This window comes from Physcomitrium patens, chromosome 6, assembly GCF_059467195.1.
Source record: "Physcomitrium patens ecotype Gransden chromosome 6, ASM5946719v1, whole genome shotgun sequence".
In the NCBI taxonomy this organism is placed as follows: Eukaryota; Viridiplantae; Streptophyta; class Bryopsida; order Funariales; family Funariaceae; genus Physcomitrium; species Physcomitrium patens.
In genome coordinates, this window is record NC_143415.1 from 2,764,629 (window position 1) to 2,784,130 (window position 19,502).

General features: G+C 34.9%; 1 protein-coding gene across 6 annotated transcripts; it reads left to right on the top strand.

Moving 5' to 3' along the window:
* Positions 1-1,342: 1,342 nt before the first annotated feature.
* Positions 1,343-11,624, top strand: LOC112283897 (alpha-mannosidase At3g26720). Of its 6 annotated transcripts, none has more exons than XR_016503203.1 (30): positions 1,343-1,832; positions 2,081-2,164; positions 2,316-2,404; positions 2,580-2,754; positions 2,959-3,078; positions 3,373-3,456; positions 3,598-3,669; positions 3,788-3,901; positions 4,088-4,188; positions 4,485-4,578; positions 4,869-4,967; positions 5,247-5,315; positions 5,518-5,664; positions 5,961-6,026; positions 6,252-6,308; positions 6,572-6,797; positions 6,980-7,110; positions 7,570-7,644; positions 7,751-7,819; positions 7,954-8,019; positions 8,348-8,395; positions 8,678-8,797; positions 9,059-9,124; positions 9,328-9,440; positions 9,608-9,695; positions 9,803-9,852; positions 9,984-10,097; positions 10,203-10,295; positions 10,383-10,430; positions 10,657-10,725. XR_016503203.1 is itself a non-coding variant. In XM_024523225.3 (30 exons), the coding sequence occupies exons 1-30, from the start codon at positions 1,611-1,613 to the stop codon at positions 11,038-11,040; spliced, it is 3,108 nt and encodes a 1,035-aa protein (XP_024378993.1). In that variant the 5' UTR covers positions 1,343-1,610; the 3' UTR covers positions 11,041-11,624. The 6 variants fall into 6 exon arrangements, 4 of the variants coding, with proteins under 4 accessions (XP_024378993.1, XP_024378994.1, XP_024378996.1 ...); XM_024523225.3 differs by lacking the exon at positions 9,803-9,852 and adding an exon at positions 10,852-11,624; XM_024523228.3 differs by lacking the exon at positions 9,803-9,852 and adding an exon at positions 10,852-11,624 and having other exon boundaries at positions 1,377-1,832; positions 2,316-2,456.
* The last annotated feature ends 7,878 nt before the right edge of the window (positions 11,625-19,502 follow it).

Below are 19,502 nucleotides of genomic sequence, written 5' to 3' on the forward strand. Positions count from 1 at the left end.
GAAAGAGAGTAAGAAGAATTAGGTGCACATAAACAAGATTTTTTAAGAGATTGGAAATGCAATTATTGAAAGAAATAACAATCAATATGTTAAGAAGTTTTTATTACTACCTAATTAATTATTTAGATTGAATAATTCAATATGATTTGAATAAATCATTTTCTTTTAAAGAACATAATTATATAAATACCAAATCTTATAAAATATACCTTCTATTTTTTTTTTGTTTTAGTGTTTGAATCCAAGTATGGATGTTCATTTACTTGTTTTTTTAATGGATAAACATTGTATTTTTTTAAAAAAATAAAATAATAAAAAAGTGAAAAATGAGATCAAAACTGTAAGTAGAGTACAGGGAGAAGTAAATCAGCAATATGAGTACATAAGAAAATCAAAAAACTTGTGTTTCAGAGATAAATACTTTTTCATATAATATTTTAATTATGTAATGTGCACGGTAGCACTTGCATCTACAATCTACTTTGATATAAGAACAATAAATGTTATTTTATTTTCTATATATTTATAATTATGTTATTCAAAACTTAATTTTTTTTAATATTTGCATAAAATAAAGTGTATCAATAATATAAAAAAATTAGTATTTGGGTCACATAAGCATGTATCAATTCATAACATACTAAAAAATACTATAAATAGATGTACAAAACAAAATGCATAGGGTCTACATGTATATGAACAAAAAATGTAGAATTTAATAAAATTTCAAGTTAAATACTTGTTACTTATAGACAAAGAGTATTTTCTAAAATACTAATTTTTTAGAATATGCTAAATTGTAACCCCCAAAATGCTTTAATATTTATCCAAAGCAAAATATTCTATATTCATCTTAAAGACACCAATTTTTGGAACTAAAACCAATGATTTGGTCAAACTATTAAAGACATAATGTGATACTTCAGTCATGAATGAATACCTCCATGAAATTACGTGTTTTGTTTCATTTGTATGGCATGATTGTGTAAAGTAGGAAAAAAAGAAAAAAGAAATAAGAAATAAGAAAAAGTCCACACATGTAACAAGAAGCTACAAAATAATTTTATGAGAGGAATGTATTTGGTTCTCCCATGTAATTCTACAATTAAAACAAGGAATATTTTTCCAAGATGATTTATAAGTACTTGTTGAGAAAGGACAGATTAGGACCTGAAGTGGAATGGAGGCAAGTTTTAGATGCAGTGTAGGAGAAGCTGACAAGAGAAGCTGACTGGATTTGGAGAATATGACGTCGACATGGTAAGCAACGACGATGAGTGTTGCCAAGAGGATGGGGACCACTGCACAGCATGCAGCATCAACATGTGTGCATCAGTGCGGCCAACGTACCATCTTTGCAATCCATCTTTGCAATCCATCTTTGCAATCTATCTTCTTATTCCTCCTAGCGCACATGCCCTTCTTCCCTGCCAACAAAACTTGCTGCACCCACATGCCATGTTCATAGCTGCACATCAAAGCTCATGCGCTCTCTCCCAGGATCATTGTTGTAACGCTGCTTTGATTTCAAGTCTTTTGCGAGGCTTGATGGCTTTGTTGTGATTGCTGGGTTTTTGAGAGGTTGGGGGTTGGCGCCGGTAATTGTGGCTATGGGGAGTTTTGAAACAGCGATTTTGCTGCTCCATTGCATTCTGGCGTGCCAAACGCTGGCGCTGGAGCAACCGTTTCGATTCGCGGCCAAGGCTTACAATACCAGCGGTTCCACTGTGGAGGGCAAGATTAATGTGCATCTTGTGTCCCACACGCATGATGACGTAGGCTGGCTCAAGACTGTTGATCAGTACTACGTCGGGTCCAATAATTCAATCGCGGTAGGTGATTGCCAAGAGTTTTTGTTAACTGTTGCATTTTTTGTGTGGGTTTTGGGATGGTGTGATTTGATATATCATACTGATGATTACACTAAAATTGCAAAAAAATGGTAGAAAATACATTTTATGGCAATCTAGAGCGAATTCAGAGCGGGGTCGATGACAAGATTGTGAATTATGTTCTCCAATTAAGCGATAATTGGCTAAAACTACTATTTTCTGATGCTTTTTGGGTTTGTATTTAGCAGGTTGCAGCAGTGCAGTATGTATTGGATTCCGTGGTGACTGCTCTACAACAGGATCCTAACCGAAAATTTATATATGTGGAACAGGTTTTTAATTCTTGCTGAACTCTGTTACTTTACTCTCTGATTTTTCAGGCCGTGTTGTGACATTGAACACATATATTTTCTTGAAAATATATGAATTCTGGAATTCTTGTCCCGTAGTTGTTCCTCTAAAGATTGCTCAACTCGCGTGCAGGCTTTCTTCCAGCGATGGTGGAGGCAACAATCTCCAACACAGCAAAAAATTGTGGAGGCCCTTGTGGACTCGGGGCAACTGGAATTTATGTACCACCATGCTGATCCCATCAATCAAACCCACTGTGTAGCAAGCTATGTAGTTACGTTATTCCCAAATTTTTTCTTGAGAGTTGTGAGACTAGAGGAAGACTTCATCTTCAAGCATATAACCAGATAGTAGCATGAGCGGACTCGGATTGACAATGTATTATCGTTTTGACAGAAATGGAGGGTTCTGCATGCACGACGAGGCTACTACACATTATGTTGATATGATTGATCAAACAACACTGGGGCATCGATTCATCAAGAAACAATTTGGAAAGATTCCCCGCATCGCTTGGCAGATCGATCCTTTTGGTCATTCTGCGGTCCAGGCTTACCTTCTTGGTGCTGAGGTTGAGTCTTTCAGAACGTGTCTCATGTGCTGCCATGGTTTTTCAACACTGAGTATATTTGTGAATTGTCCTTTTGAATGTTGATTCGGGCGTGGCTGGCGATTTATGTTGTTCACAAATGAAGGTTAAATCCTCTTTGATGCGATTTCTAATGAGTGAATTCTATTCTGTATAGTCAACCTTACTCTTGGAGGCTTGCTGCAGATGGGTTTCGATGGTTTATTTTTTGGGCGAGCTGACTATCAAGACAAAATTAATCGTCAAAAGGAGCGGACTATGGAGGTTATATGGAGAGGTTCAAAATCTCTTGGAGAATCTGCTCAGGTAGGTCGCATTAAATCCTAAACCTCGCGCGTTTGGCAAATAAGGGATAGTGTTGGTTGTCTGCTATCCAAGTTTGTGATTTCAAGAATTTGTTATCGTAGTGGTTTTATAATGAGTGGGGGTTCCACCAGAAGTTGCAACTTTTCTTTTCTGATCCAATCAATGAAGACTCTGATTTTCACTTTTCTGAATTTTTAATTAAGGACCTGTAAACTGAACTAGTACTTTTCACATCGTAAAGCTACAATTTTTGTTTTGAAAGATACTTAGTGACCTATCGGCATTTGTCAACAGATTTTTACTGGATTAATGACGCATCATTACGACCCACCCCATGAATTTCAGTTTGAAATTAAATCTGAGACTTCTCCAATTCAAGTAAGAGACCATCTGTCCTCTCAGTTTCGTTTCACATTAAGGCTTTTGAGGCTAGTCCTTCCTGATTAGCTAAATAAGCTTAGTACAGCAGATATTGTGTGTGGTTTAAAGAATTTATCGAGTCGTTGGGTAAGTGCACAGGACGACCCAAGTCTATATGGCTACAACCTTCCAGAAAAGCTGGATCTTTTTGTAGAGTACGTCACCAACCAGGTAAGACCAATCCAAATTCATGTGCTACCCTTCACATCTTCAACGTTCTTACCAGGTGGATATACCATAAATATAAAATTTGGAGACCTAACTGAAAGGTTGTTCTGTTAAAAAACAGAGCAAGGAGTTTCGCACACATCATATCATGTGGGCGATGGGTGAGGACTTTTCATATGGGAATGCCAACACTTGGTTCAAGCAAATCGACAAGCTCATTCACTATGCAAACATGGTGCAATACTTCTCTGAGATCATTACCATCACTGGTTTTGTGACTGATCTATCAGTTTTACCAGTTCCCAAAAATACTTCCAGAAGGGTTTTGGTGAAATGTTGATGCTTATCATATAGATTTGGGTCGCTTCGAGCTGTTGAACATTAGTTATAAGAAATTTACTTCTGGTTTGTACGTATGCAGGATGGTCGAGTCAATGCATTTTATTCTACTCCATCAATGTACTTGGATGCTGTTCATGCGGCAAATGCAACATGGCATTTAAAAACAGATGATTACTTCCCGTAAGGCTCACTCAACTTATGACATTCAAACCTTTGGATAAGTAGAAATACACATTTGAATGACATGTATTAGTTCCTGCACTTAGAAGTAAGAATACTTGGTGCGACACTGTGGGTCTAATAAATATGCTACGTCGAGTGGTGGATAGATTTGCAGTCCTTTTTGACGATCAAATGCTAGTCTCTTGTTCACCAGAATATTGGCTAGAATTTTATGTGACTTTTGATGACATTGTACAATTGCATTATGGTGGTTGAGTATTCTGGAATGAATAATACAATGTAGTATGGTGCAGGTATTCTGACTGTCCACATTGCTTTTGGACTGGATATTTTACAAGTAGACCAGCACTCAAGGGTTATGTGCGGAAGTTGTCTGCGTTACTTCAAGTGAGATTCTTCCTTTTTAATCTCTGGCATACCACGCTTTCTAAATATTCTGTCTTATTACCCTGGTGGTGGCCAAAGTTTTTTATCTCGCGAGTATCAAGCGTGTATTAATGCTTTGTATATTTGACCGAGGTCATTGATTTTGTATAAGAAACCTTGGGGAATCATGTGTTCCAACATTGGGCATCGATACATGAAATTGCCTTTCAATTATGACTCAGACGAACACATTTGAAATTATTGGTCCTAACCATAGTCCCAATTAATGACTACCTTTGTGGATCTCGCAGGCTGCAAGACAAGTAGAATTCTTAGTGGGGAAAGTTTCTTCAGGGCCTAATACAGACAGTTTGGAGGAGGCAGTGGCAATATTGCAACATCATGATGGAGTAAGTTGCGGCGAAGCTTTGTTAGAACTAAAATCAGTGGTTTTTACACTGAAGTTGCATGGGATCGGTTGTTCTTTATAACTTGTATTTTTGTCACGTCTAAATATTTTAATGAGAATGCGTGGCCAGAATTGATACCTGATTCTAGAGCTTAGGGTTTAGGGTTTGTGTATCCTCAGCTTGAAACACCATGTACTATGTCGTAAGGTTGGGATAGAAATTGTCATTTTGACAGGTGGTCGACTGCAAACTTTTGTAATCACTGTTGATTTTTCTTAGGTGAGTGGTACTGAGCGACAACATGTTGCGGATGACTATGCTGCACGATTGTCAAAAGGGCAATCCGAGGTACCATTAACATGTGAACTGTTAAATATTCAGATCTCATAAGTACATCACCTAATCATTTAACCATCGGCCTCATCTGCTGCATGAATGTTTTCTGCATTATTTTTTGATGTTTGTGTATGATTATCTTAGGTAGAATCCACCATGGTTACAACATGTTTTATGAATGCCTTTGTAACTAAGCTATTGTTGCCGGCTTTAGTCAGAAGATGTTTTCAACAAGGCTTTGGCATCCTTAATCAGTACTAAGGCAGCTGAAAGCAAGCTACTGATTGAGAAGATGAGCTCCACGCCTGGACATAGGGTACTCATGAATCCTGTCAATAGCCCAGACTTGAACCTAGTTCAGGTACGTAATATTCCTGTTCCCGAAGACAAAGCCGAAGTGTTTCTTCTCAATCTTGTCTCATTACTACCCACTTTGCAATCCGACGGACTCTAACCATGAGGTTTGTATCATAGGATTTTATATTTCTGAAATTTTGCAACCTTAATGTAAAGAAAATAAGTCATCCAATAATTTCATGCGGTAGCGATCTCGAATTTATAAGTAGATTTTTGAGATTGTTTCAATCTAATGTTAGGAGAGGTTTTATCACAATATTTATAATTAAACTGACTTGGTTTATTTGTTAATCGTTGTAGTGCAACCTTCTTAACGTGAGCTACTGTCCGCCTACTGAAGTGGAGCTTAAGTCGGGAAGAAGCTTTGTGAGTTGTTTCTTAAACCCGTAGATGTTCGTTTTTTGAAGTTATGACCAGCATACGTTGTATGCAGTGGGCGTCGACGAAAGTTGGATATCTTTACGCATTGTCACTGCAACGTATCACTTATTTTGTGACTATTCATGGTGTGTTTTACAAAACCAAAAATCAATTCAAGTTTCATTCACTAAATCAGCTTCATAGAACTAATTCAATTCATCATTTTCGCAGGTAGTAGTGGCATATAACCCCTTGGGATGGGAAAGGGAAGACTTCGTGCGGGTCCCGGTAAGATGATATTCCAATGTATTGATACAATGCTGCCTTGTGAATGCGTGTTGAGTGCTTGTTGAAACTGGATGCGATAAATAGAAGAGGGGGAGCTTAAGGCACTTAACACTAAGATTTATATTCTAAGTTCTTGACGATCCGCGGAATTTATTTATCCTAAATTTTACCCACGGAATCATACAAGCAGGAGCATTTCATCTTGTAGATCTATGCATGAGTAAAGGTTTCAGGAAAATCTTTGATCGTGTAACGTAGAGCAGGTTTCCAGCTCGAAAATTGAAGTCATCGATGCTGAGGAGAACGAAATCCCATCTCAACTAATTCCTATCACTGAGGCTGACCGTACACTACGAGATAAATACGTCAACCTTCATGCTGGGGTTTCTGCTGGGACGGCTCCGAAGTACTTTCTAGTCTTTGCTGCTGCAGTTCCTCCTCTTGGCTACAATTCGTTCATAGTCCGACCTTCTTCGGCCAGTGGTTCAAGTGAGCCGTCAAGAACCATTTAGAGTGTCCAAGGCTGTAATGGGTTTTTAGAAATATTTGGTTGTTAGAAGGAATACATTCTTCTTCATTACTTGATGCTTTTGTTCCTGAGAATTCTCACTGTAACATTTTATCTGCTTTATTCATTTGAGCTCATGTCTACGTGTCACGATCCTTTGCAGATATTGCCAAGCTTTCATCTTACGAAACAAGAAGGGCGCCTCTTACTGTTCATCTGAAATCAAGTCAACTACATCTCACTTTCTCAAAAGATACAGGCTTGTTGACTCACATGTCAAACAAGAAGACTGGAGTATGTTACTTTTATTGCTGTAAATTGTCTTAATTTTTTCCTTTTACTTAATTTGTGTTTTCTCTATACATGCTTAGCTGAATGTCAACAAGCATCAACTGCACGAAGCATCTCAGATCTCAACAATTATACAACCATGTGATTTCAAATAGAATTATCTTTGGTGCGGGGCTGATCCTCAATTTTCTCCGATAGAAGTTATCGTTAAAATATATCCTGTTACTACTGTTTAATTCATAACATATTCTGCTCTTTGGCGAACAGATCACAATACATTGACGGTAATGGGTTAAAGTAAACTGCTCTAATTTTCAATTTTCTGTTCATCTGTAATGGACCAAGTAATTTGGCTCCTCTGTCAATTCGTAGATTTTGGTGTTGAGTTCTGCTGGAGTTTGGAAGTGGAGCCATTTACCTTCATACATTTTGAACCCTTGATGGACGTAATAATTTCGGCAGGTGTCAATTCCAGTGGAGCAATCCTACTGCTGGTATAATGGAAGTAGTGGAGTAACAGAAGAAGACCCACATATGGTACGTATTGTGATTTCACAAGTATCAGCTGGATGGTGGTACTAGTTTGAATGGAAAAAATACTGAGAAATATCTCTAATTTGAGGTACCTGAATGGTGATTACAGGCCTCCGGAGCATATCTTTTCCGGCCGAACACATCGGAGTGTTTCCCTCTGAAGAATTTTCAGCAAATTGTAAACTCGAACTTTTGGAATTCGTCATTGTTCAGAATTTCATAAATTATTGAGGACTTTGGTTAGATTATTTTGCAGTAAAGATATACAGGTTTGCTATCAGACGTTTCTCAAGTCCCCGTGTGGCTATACAGGTTACAGTTTTTCGAGGTCCCCTGGTAGAGGAAGTTCACCAACAATTTTCACCCTGGGCCTCTCAGGTGAGTGCCTTGTCCTGTTCTATCTGAGTGTGACCCTCATGAAAAAGTGAAGCTTTGGAAATGAACATGTAGGATCTTCTGAACATGCACTAAACACCTCTTGAGCAAATCGTGTTGCCAAATTGTTTTGCAACTCATTAGTTTTTAATGTGGTATGCCGTTCCGGTCAAATTTTGGAGTCGGATATCCGAAATTTCCATGTTGTATGATAATGCACCCCTTTATCAACTTCGAGTGTCACATGAACACCTAAAAGGTTTGAACCATTCTGGAGATTCTTGAATTCAACACTCAAAAAATCGAAGTGCTTACTGGGTACTGCATGTAGGTTATCAGGGTCTATAAAAATGCAGAGCAAGCCGAAGTTCAATTCACTGTAAGTGATTAAATTCGTATTTCTCTGAATTCTTCAAGCTCATGTTATTACGTACGTGCTCTGAATTTTGAGTCATTTCTAGAGCTGTTTCGAAATGCGAATTGTGATCGTGTGTTTCTTCTTGAAAGTATGAGTTTTGCATGTTAAATGTTCCCTTTTTTCTGCATTGATGAATACTTTACGGGCATTAAAAAGATGTGAAACAAAAGTATTGAAATTCCACTTGGAGCTACTTGATAGGGAAATTCAGAAAAGGAGTAAGCTTTTGTATTACTGTTGCAGGTTGGACCTATCCCGATCGACGACAGCAATGGCAAGGAAATAGTCACAAAATTTACCACTCCCCTAAGGACAGAGAAGACTTTCTACACCGATTCTAATGGTCGCGATTTCTTGAAAAGAGTAAGTTGAGGCGCACTTTTTACAAATCCTGAATTTGAAGCATACTTGAGTAAAATATGGTCATATTTCTTCCCGAAGTTCATGTGCGAGGAACGGTGAGGAGTATTTTTATTTTTTAATAAAGTGGTGATCTAAACTGTAGTTTTAGTTTACGCCCTGGTTTAATACAGTAGAATTAGTTTAGCAGGTATGCAGATTGGAAAAATTGCGTGTTAGGATTGCGTTGATAACTGCTTTGGCTAATTTTTGCATTGCTTGCAGGTGAGGGATTTTAGACCTGATTGGAATCTCGAGGTGAAAGAGCCTGTTGCAGGCAACTACTATCCTGTAATTCTCTCCTCCTTCTCTGATGATCTATTCTTTTAATTACTTGTGAAGCCAAATAGCATGGAATTATTATTCAGATTTCCTAGTATCTTAGAGTGGTCTTACCTTTTCTTTTTCCTAATACGGTGATCACATCATGGACAGGCCCTGATGCTTCTAACTTTTCAGTGTTCTTATGGGCTGCCTTGGGTTGTTGGGAGTAGTTGAATCTTGGAATCTACATGAAAGATTCAGAAACAGATGTTTCAGTGCTTGTGGATCGAGCTTTAGGTGCAGCCAGTACTGCTGATGGCCAACTGGAGATTATGCTGCATAGGTAATTTTATTTCTGTTTGAGTTCGACAGTTTTTGAAGTCTTTCGATGGTGTATGTTTATTCCAAGATAAAGTTTAGAAAATCTTTGCTGACTGTCACGTTTTATGTGAACAAGTGAACCACAGATATCATGAGCTAATTTGCTAGTTTGGTTGACCGTTTTTGTAGGCGGTTATTGTATGACGACCATAGGGGTGTGGGAGAGGCACTTAATGAGACAGTCTGCGGTAGCAATGGCCGATGTGAAGGCCTTACTGTGAGTTCATAGCACTTTTTTATTCTATTTTATTATTTTGATTCAATGATGTGTGAAAGATTACGCTTTTCTTGTTATAACCTGCGCTGACACTGTTGTGTCTGTAGAGCTGTTGAGATTATCCTGTATAAGGATGTTCGACTCTCGTATACGCGTAGTAAGTTCTTAGTCATCATGACGATATTTCTGGAAACTATTCATTAGCTATCTACGAAAGTAGACCATACTATGACTAACTATGATCCTTCACCATATTTCTGACATAGTGTCTGGCTTGTTGGGACATAGGTGCTAGGGTCATTGTACATTAACATCAATCCGTCGGAAGAAGCTTCTCAATGGCGCCGCATCAAGGGTCAACAGATATTAATGCCTTTGCAGCTGGCTTTTTCTGTGCTAGAGGTAGGTTTTGGGTATTGGCAGGAAAGCTTGCTAAGAGGTATTAGCGCTGCGACACATGAGTTGGGTTCTGGATTCCTTTGGTTAAGCATTGCTTGCTGCATGTAGGATGGCAATAAGGAAGTGCTACACTCACCAAAGTTCTCAGCTTTTAAGTCAGGCTACGAGCTGCCACAAAATGTTGCTCTTATAACTCTTCAGGTACCACCGTCAGTTTCCGCGTACTCTTGGTGTTGAGACTGGAGTGATTCGTTTGCTTGAGATCTGTTTATGTGAATTGTGATCCAGGAGCTGGACGATCGGCAAGTGCTTCTTAGACTCGCCAATATTTTTGAGGTGTGTGCCATTACTAGTAGCGAATTTCCTCAGGATGAGCATGCATCTGCTCAACTGTTGGCTACAAGACTTATGTTAGCTGGCATATCAGTCTAGTCTCAAAGTGTTACTGCTTTATTTGCAGTGGTGTAAAAGTTAGAACTGTAACCCTTCTGATTTGTAATTTAAATAATTTGCTCTCGAGTATTCAAAATTCCCCATGTTAAGATTGTTAGTTATTGACCAGGTTGATGAGAGTGAGCAGCTATCAAAAATGGCTACGGTCTACCTACCTGATATTTTTCCGAACTTAAAGGTGCAACGTCCTCCGCAGTTTTGGTGCAAGTTGAGTTGATGTTTAAATCATGAAAATTTGTCAAGAGTTTACAAGTTGGTTTGATCTGGTTCGTTTCTGATAAATACTATTCTGCGTGGTTTGCAGATAAAAGATGTTGTGGAACTGAGTCTCTCAGCAAATCAGAAGAAGTCCCACATGAAGAAATTAACATGGACAGTTGAAGGGAATGAAAAGGTTCAAAAGAATATTCTACGAGGTCGTCCTCTGGGAAGAGACGATACTAGTGTTGAGATTGCACCCATGGAGATCAGAACCTTTCTAATCACTCTGTGAAGAAAAAAATCCATGGGCTATTCCCTTACTCTCTGGAGCATGTTAATAAGTCCTTGCAGTTCGTCATGTGATCTGTTCAACCCGTGGTGTGAGACCCCTTCGGTAAACTTCTAGTAGTGAGCAATGTGGTAGTACATATTAAGTGAGGCGTACAAACTTTCAGCTCAGTCAACATGGATGAACAAATAGCACTATTCAGTGTACTGACAAATAGAAGAATTAGCCTGGAATCATGAGAATTGCAAAAGTCGATTATCCATTGGGATAGATAGTCTTGTCAAACTAATGACAATATATAAGAAGAAAATTGAACTCTGGTTCCAAATAGCCATCTGAGACTTGAAAACCGGCTCAGTCAAGACCCGACCCACTGTGGTACCTGAGTGCAAGGAGGTAGATAGACCAAGACTCGATTCAGAGAATGAAAAACCACAATTTCTAACTCATCTCAGAAGTTGGTAAGAACTAGACGGAGGTACAAAAGAACCGGGCAGAATTCTCTTATCCTCCATTTGGTACGTGGTTGGGGTGTCCAACGAAAAGAGTATGTTGAAGTTGAAATTCATCATGAGTTTTTCTTACAAGCACGTGTTCTGTTTGTGAGTTAGTGCACTACGATTTTGTATGACAAGTTGCTTAGCTATCATCTTGCATAGATTTTGGTTTAAGGTGGATTTTTAGCTTTAAAGATCGAGAAGAATATTGAATATCATGATTCTATTATCATCTATGGTTTTGGCTTTATGTGGACAGGATTGGTTTATTGTCAAGTAAAAGTCTTTATCATTGTTGAGAATGTTTAGAAAGACACAAGAGTAATAGTAAGTCGTACATACACACAAGAGTAGTAGTAAGTCATACACACAAGAGGGTTTCTAAGGAGAGAGAGCTTCACACTCAAAAATCTATTGATCTGATTGTGTCTCGTATACAAGAAGAGAAAAGAGGAGAAGATAAACAGTACTTCTCCACTAGACTCTAAATACTGTAGCTATAGTAATTACTGTAGTTTATAATAAATATTATGGAGAGCGCTGGTTACATTTAATGATCTCAACACTCCTCCTTGCTTATCATAATATTTACATAATATAAAATTTGTATAAAATTATGATCTATACTTTTCTGTGATCTTTCAAGATCAAAAATTGTTGCCTCATTAAAACCTTATCAAGGAAAACCTTATTTTATTTAAAGACAAAACCATAGATGAAGGAAAAAGAGTACAACATCATTTTCTTTAATTATTTAAAGAACTCATTAACTTTCTTATTGAAGAAAAGCAAGTCGCTGCATACCAATGCCATAAGTAAGTCGATGATGGTTGCTTAATGGGAGAGCTTTGGTAAAGAGATCAGGAAGGTTATTTGTAGATTCAATTTTCTTAATTATAAGTGTTTGATCAATAATCAAGTCAAAAGTATAACTAAAATACTTTGGATCAATATGCTTTGTCTTGTCACCTTAAATGAAACCAACTTGCATCTGTGTAATACAAGCACTATTATCTTCATGCAAGATAGTTGGAGAATCATCATATAAAAATCCATAGGTTGTTTGAATGAATTTATCAATTGATTGTAATCAAATACATTCTTGAGATGCTTCATGTAAGGCAATAATTTTTGCATGGTTGGATGAAGTTACAATTATTGTTTGTTTCACTAATTTCCATGATATTGCAATTCTGTCTTAAAAATACATATCCTGTTTGAGATTTAGCTATTGCAATATGAGATTTATATCCTGCATCACAATATCCAACCAATTTTGGATCTGTAGATTTTGTGTAGTATAATCCCAAGTCTTCAGTATCTTTTAAATAACGTAATAAATGTTTGATGCCATTCCAATGTTGTAGTGTTGGACGTGCTCTATGTCTTGCAAGAACACTAATTACAAATGCAATATCTGGTCTTGTAGATGTAGCTAAATACAAAAGTACTCTAACTGCTACGAGGTATGGATATTGCTCTCCCAATATTTCCTCCTCCTCTTCGCATGGACGGTATAGATCATGACCATCACGACCACGTCCAACCATTGGTGTGGACAATGGATAAGCATCAATCATATTAAATCTTTGTAAGATTCGTCTAATATACGTTAGTTGATAGAAAAAAATGCTACCATCTATAAGATGCATAATCTCAAGACCAATACACAAAGTTATTTTTCCTAGCATTTTCATCTCAAATTCATGTATAAGTAGGTTTGTAGCTGTAACACATGCAGATACAGTGCCCACTAGGTTAAGATCATCAACATATACATCGATGATCACAAAACTAGTTTTATCTCGTTTGATAAACAAACAAGGGATTAGTGGATCATTTATAAAATTATTCGTAATTAAATAATCTCGAAGACATTGATACGACATTTGTCTGGATTGTTTTAAACCATACAAGGCCTTACATAATTTAATACCTTGATATTTTCCAGGAGCGGGTTGATTTGAAGTTCCTGTTTCTAAGCCAAGTGGAACTTTCATATAAATATTTGCATCAAGAGAACCATATAGATATGCAATAATTACATCCATCAGATGCATCTCAAGGGTGGCATGAATTGTCATTCCAATAATATATCGAAATGTAATTGAATCCATGACTGGAGAATATGTGGATTCATAATCAATACCAAATCCTTGAGTAAATCCTTGAGCAACAAGACGAGCTTTATAGTAGGTTATTTGGCCTTGAGCATCTCGCTTGCGTATTAATACCATTTTATATCCCACAGGGCGAGATATAAGAGTGTCTACAATTGGACCAAAGACTTTCTTCTTACGCAAAGAGGCATACTCTTCCTCAATAGTAGTTTTCTATTTTGACCAATCTGAGCAACGCATCACCTCTTCGATGGTTTGAGGTTCAGGATCGTCTTCCTCGCAAGAAAGATCTTCTATAATCATATATGCAAATGATTCATCTATCGTAATAGATGGTCTGTCCCAAATATCATCTATAGCACAATACAGAATAGATAATTCTTTACTCAACTTGTTCTTATTCTTTCCAATTCCAAGATTGTTTTTCATAGGAATTGAAGGTACATTATGCATGGATATATCATCATGAATTGGTAGTCCTGTAAGATGAGTGGTAATTTCTTGAGAAATAATACCAGGATTAGTTAATTTTATAGCTTTTTTCTTACGTGGTTGCTTATCTAGTCCACGAGTTCTTTTAGTTGTTGTTGTTATAACTTGAGGTATTGTAGTCAATGGCATTGCAATCTAAGCAGGTACATTTTGAGCCTCATTAATAGGAACTCTTGTAATTCTAGGTGCATCATTGAAGCCATCAAGTGTTTCATCCGTGATCCGTTTTAAATACAAAATCTTAGCAACTTCAGTTTTTGCCAAAGATGTCCTAGGATCGGGATTCATTGTAAATGTTTCTGGTGCTTCAAATATGAGTACTTTATTTCTTTGTTGATTGCATACTCCTCCTTGAAGAGATAGGAATACAGTTTCTTGAAAACGGCAATTTTGCAAACATGCATGTAATAATGTGCGAGTTGATGGATCAACAATACGAATAATGCTTGATGAATCAAAACCAACATATATGTCTTCTTGTCGATGAGCTCCAATGGTATGCCGTTGAGGTTCTGGTACTAGAATCTAAGCACGGCAATCAAATACTCATAAGTGAGATATATTTGGAACACGACCCGAAATGAGCTCATGTGATGAAACAATTTCAAGAGAAGAAGGGTGGAGGCGTATTAATGCTGTAGCATGTAAAACTGCATGACCCCACATAGATGCAGATAGATTTACGTGAAGGAGGAGTGGCTGGATAATGAGTTGTATACGCTTTATAAATGACTCTGCAAGTCCATTTTGAGCATGTTCATATGGAACACAATATGTCAACTCAATTCCTGTTGCAGTACAATAGTCTTCAAAAGACTTTGATGCAAATTCTTTTGCATTATCTATACGCAATGTTTTATAGGATAATCAGGAAAATGTACCCAAAAGCGAATAAGCATAGATATAAGATTGGCAAATACCATGTTTCGAGTTGATAATAATGAAACATGTGATTGTTTACCTAATGCATCAACAACGACCAAAAAATAATGAAATGGTCTTGATATTGGATTAATAGGACCACAAATATCACCATATTTTTAGTTCGCCAAGTTGAAGATTTTTTAATAAAAAATTATTTATCTCGCAAGATAATATGAGTTGTTGCAAAATCAATGAGCGCATCATTTGATTCGTTATTAGAGGTTCTATCATTCATATAAGCCTCTAAATCATTAACACCAATTGAATCCATGGATGCATCCATGGTATGAACTTTACAAGCCTCAGCTCATAATTTCTTATTTTCTTGGAATATTTTAATAAAATATTCTGAAGTATGGCACACATGTACTAAATGTCCAATCATTCCATACTTATGGCAAGAACGCATCTCTGATTTTTATTTTCTACTATAATTAATAGTAGAACATTTATTCTTTCCATATGGATAGAAATGGTCTTGATTATGACTACCCTGATACTTATGAGCACGTTTTCCATATTTATATAATTTCTTTTTAGACTTTGAAATATTAAGTGCATGAAATTCTGGAACTATAGTTCCAATAGGACGAGCTTCCGCATTGTACAAGAGTAGCTCATTTTGCTTCTTCGCAAGAAGTAGATAGGACATGAGATCAGAATGACTCTAAAATTTCATGTTCCTGTATTGTTGTGCAAGCACAACAGATACAGGAGGAAATGTAGAGAGAGTTTTTTCAATCATTTCTTCTTCAATAATATTTTGTCCACATAATCGTAATTGTGAGATAATACTATACATTTCACTATTGAAAGCATTTAAATTTGGAAAATCCAAGATACGTAAATGTGTCTAATTATGACGTGCATGTGGAAGAAAAATGGTCTTTTGATGATCAAACCTAGATTTAAGATTCTTCCAAAGTTCTACAAGATCTTCCATTTCCAAATATTGATGTTAATGTAGGTACAAGATGATGACGAAGGAGAAGAAGTGCTTTCCAACGAATAGCAAGAGATATAGAAATACTTGTTGTAGGAGATTTTTCAAACATAATGGCATCCGAGAGTTGTTCTGCAAATAAATTTGTTTTTGCCATTGTTGCCCATAGTAGATAATTGTTTCCATCCACAGTCAATGGTGGAAATAGAAGAGCATGAAAATATTGGAATGAACTAGTAATAGTTGGAACTTTAGTAGAAGCAGTTGAAGCACTCATTATAAATAAATTTGTAAAGAAAATACAAGATCAAATAGAAAAGTTGAATAAAAGGTACCTTAAAATATAAAGTCAAATAAAATGATAAACTTGAACTTGAAAAAATAAAAATATATATATATATATATATTTTTTCTTTTCTTTTTTAAGGAGAGAGTTGTAGATTAAGGTAGTAGAACAGTAATAAGATGACAGCAGCATGCAACGGTAGGGTGGTAGGGTGGCAGCAGCGGGCAACGACGGGCGACAGCAATGGACAGTGGCAATGGCGACGGCGGACGGTAGCAGACAGCAGCTATGGGCGGCAACGGACAGCAGTGACGGCGGCGGTGGATAGCGGCGATAGCGGCGACGGCAGGAGGCGGCAACGTCAGCGATGGATTTGGTGGCAGTTTGGCAGCTGTTCGGCAGCAGGCGCGCGGCGCAGCAAAGAGCAGGGAGCAAGCAGAGGGTGGAGTTGGGCTAGATCAAATATTCAGAGCAAGCAAGACAAGGAGTGGAAGAAGTGTTCTAAGCAAGCAGCTAATGTATGAGGGGCCAGCAAGAAGAATAAGATCATGTCGTAGACATTGAGCAAGGATAGCAACAAGTTTGAAGAGTCAAAGACTAGAGCAAAAAATTGTGATAGTGTGTAAAAGAGAATCGTGCTGATAACGTGTTGAGAATGTTTAGAAAGACACAAGAGTAATAGTAAGTCATACACACACATAAGAATAGTAGTAAGTCATACACACAAGAAGGTTTCTAAAGAGAGAGAGCTTCACACTCAAAAATCTATTAATCTGGTTGTATCTCGTATACAAGAAGAAAAAAGAGGAGAGGATAAATAGTACTTCTCTACTAGACTCTAAATATTGTAGCTACAGTAATTATTGTAGTCTACAGTAAATATTATGGAGAGTGCCAGCTACATTTAATGATCTCAACAATCATGAAATGATTTCATTTTTTTCCAACATTCTGTTTCGTACTCTTCACAATAGATTTATTTGCATTTACATTAATATTAATATGGTGCTGTAAAGATACTAGCTGAAGTCCATATGAAATAGTTGGGTTCGATTAAACAACTTTGAACTGCCCCACGAAACACACTTTTTAAGATGAAAGAATTATAAGTAATAAAAACATAATTTTTAACAAAATATGTATGAATTATTATACTATTATCATACATTAATATACAAGTTTTTACATTATTTTTTTTTCAAAAACAAAAATTGAAGTTACCAGGGCAATGTATCAAACTATTATAGGAATGGCAAGATGAATACTATTTATTTAGTATTCAAGCCTTTATTTTTACAATACAATTGTACATATATAATTAATTTTCTCTAAGTGTTTTTAAATAAACTTATTTCTTTTAGATAAAAATTTAGAAGATGACATCTACATAAACCAATCCAAAAAAATTAAATCAAATAGAAACAAGATTTTTGCATGCAAGTTAAAAAAAAATCATTGTATTGCCTTGAATAATAACTAAAGATTTAATATAAAGGCATTGGAACTTATTTGTAAATGAAGAATTAAGAAAAAGTAAAATAAGTCATCTATTAAATGTAGCATAATGTTGTTGCTTATAATAAATGTAATATGTTTACAAAAAAAAGATAGAAATAATTAAATAGATAAATATAAAATTTAGAATATTATTTAAAATTAGCTCTTTCAAAAAAATATTATTGTTTAAAGAATGAATTCAAGAAATATTAGATCAAACAAACTTTACATTGAATCAAAGGAAGTTTATTCATTATTTTAGTTTAAATAATAAAGATTAGACTAAATCTAATCTTTATTTGAATCTATAGTAAATTCTATAATTTACTTGATTAATTAATGTTTAATAATTTAAAATCAATTTAATCTATTATTAAAATTAAATTAAAAGTCAATAAATGGCATGCACAACTACAAAAATCCTTTAAATATAAAAAATGTATTAAGACTCAATATTATTTTTTTATAAAACTTATGAATATTTTTATAATTCTATTCACGAAATTCCAAAACTATATAATTATATGTTGAAATAAAAAAAAATATGTTTATCAAGTAAATATCATATTGTTACAATTTTTTGGCAATGAAAAACATTTAATTGAAGAAGTTTATTTCAAAAACTAACATAGAAATATTTTTGGAAGAAATAATAAAGGTAGATAGATTTTGATACACCTATAAAATAATAAGCCATCATATAATTTTTTTTTAAAAACAAAAAAAAAATATCTTGAAATAACCAAAATAATATCAATAAAAAATATAAATATAAAATAAATTTAGAAAAAAAACATATTTAAGTCTCTATAATCTAAAAATAAAAATTATTATTTTTTTAATATATTCAGATACATCATCTAAATAAGATCCACAACTTCTTGCATATCTAATATTATTTGGGTTTAAATATATAAAAAAGATTTTTTCAAAATATATTATTTTACAAAAATATAATAAGATTTTTACTTCATTTATTGTGTCTATGCCTAAAGTACATATATTAATCAAAATAAAATTTAAATACTAATGAACTTCAAATATCAAAAGTCTATTGTCCATTATAAAACTATATAATAGGTACATAGTTATAATGTTTGAGATTTAAAAAAAGACTTAAATATTAGGATTAAATTATTTTTAAAAAATAAAATAATTTATTTTTTAATAAAAAATATATTAAATTAATTAAGAATAATAAATTTTATAATATAATATTAATTTTTTTTATATGCCATCATCTTAAAAAATAAATAAATTATTAACTATAAACTTAAATTAAAATAATATTTATTATTTAATTTTAAAAAAATGTATTTTTTCCATTAGAAAAGAAATAAAAAAAAAGATCCTAAAATATTATTTAAAATAAACTTTAGAAAAGTATAATATATATTTTAAATTAATTTAATTCATTTTAAAACTTTATTAAATAATTTTGAATTGAATGATGTAATTTAAATGCAATGTATAATATATATATATAATCCAATTTACAAGACACATGACTAACTTATAAGATAAGTTTCTTATATAAGTATCACATAGGCAACTTATACTACAAGTTATCAATATGTACAACACTTGGCCAACTTCTTGGCCAAGTTTCTAACTTACTAATTACCTAAAAACACATCCAAATCTTCACAAACTTGTCAACATTCTTAGGATGGAAATTTCATGCATCACAAGTGTCAATCAAAAAA

Coding starts and splice junctions, on each gene's coding strand:
- LOC112283897 (XM_024523225.3), top strand. CDS start 1,611: ATGGGGAGTTTTGAAACAGCGATTTTGCTGCTCCATTGCATTCTGGCG. Junction 2,755..2,958: donor CTTACCTTCTTGGTGCTGAG/GTTGAGTCTTTC, acceptor GGCTTGCTGCAG/ATGGGTTTCGATGGTTTATT. Junction 5,316..5,517: donor TGTCAAAAGGGCAATCCGAG/GTACCATTAACA, acceptor TGCCGGCTTTAG/TCAGAAGATGTTTTCAACAA.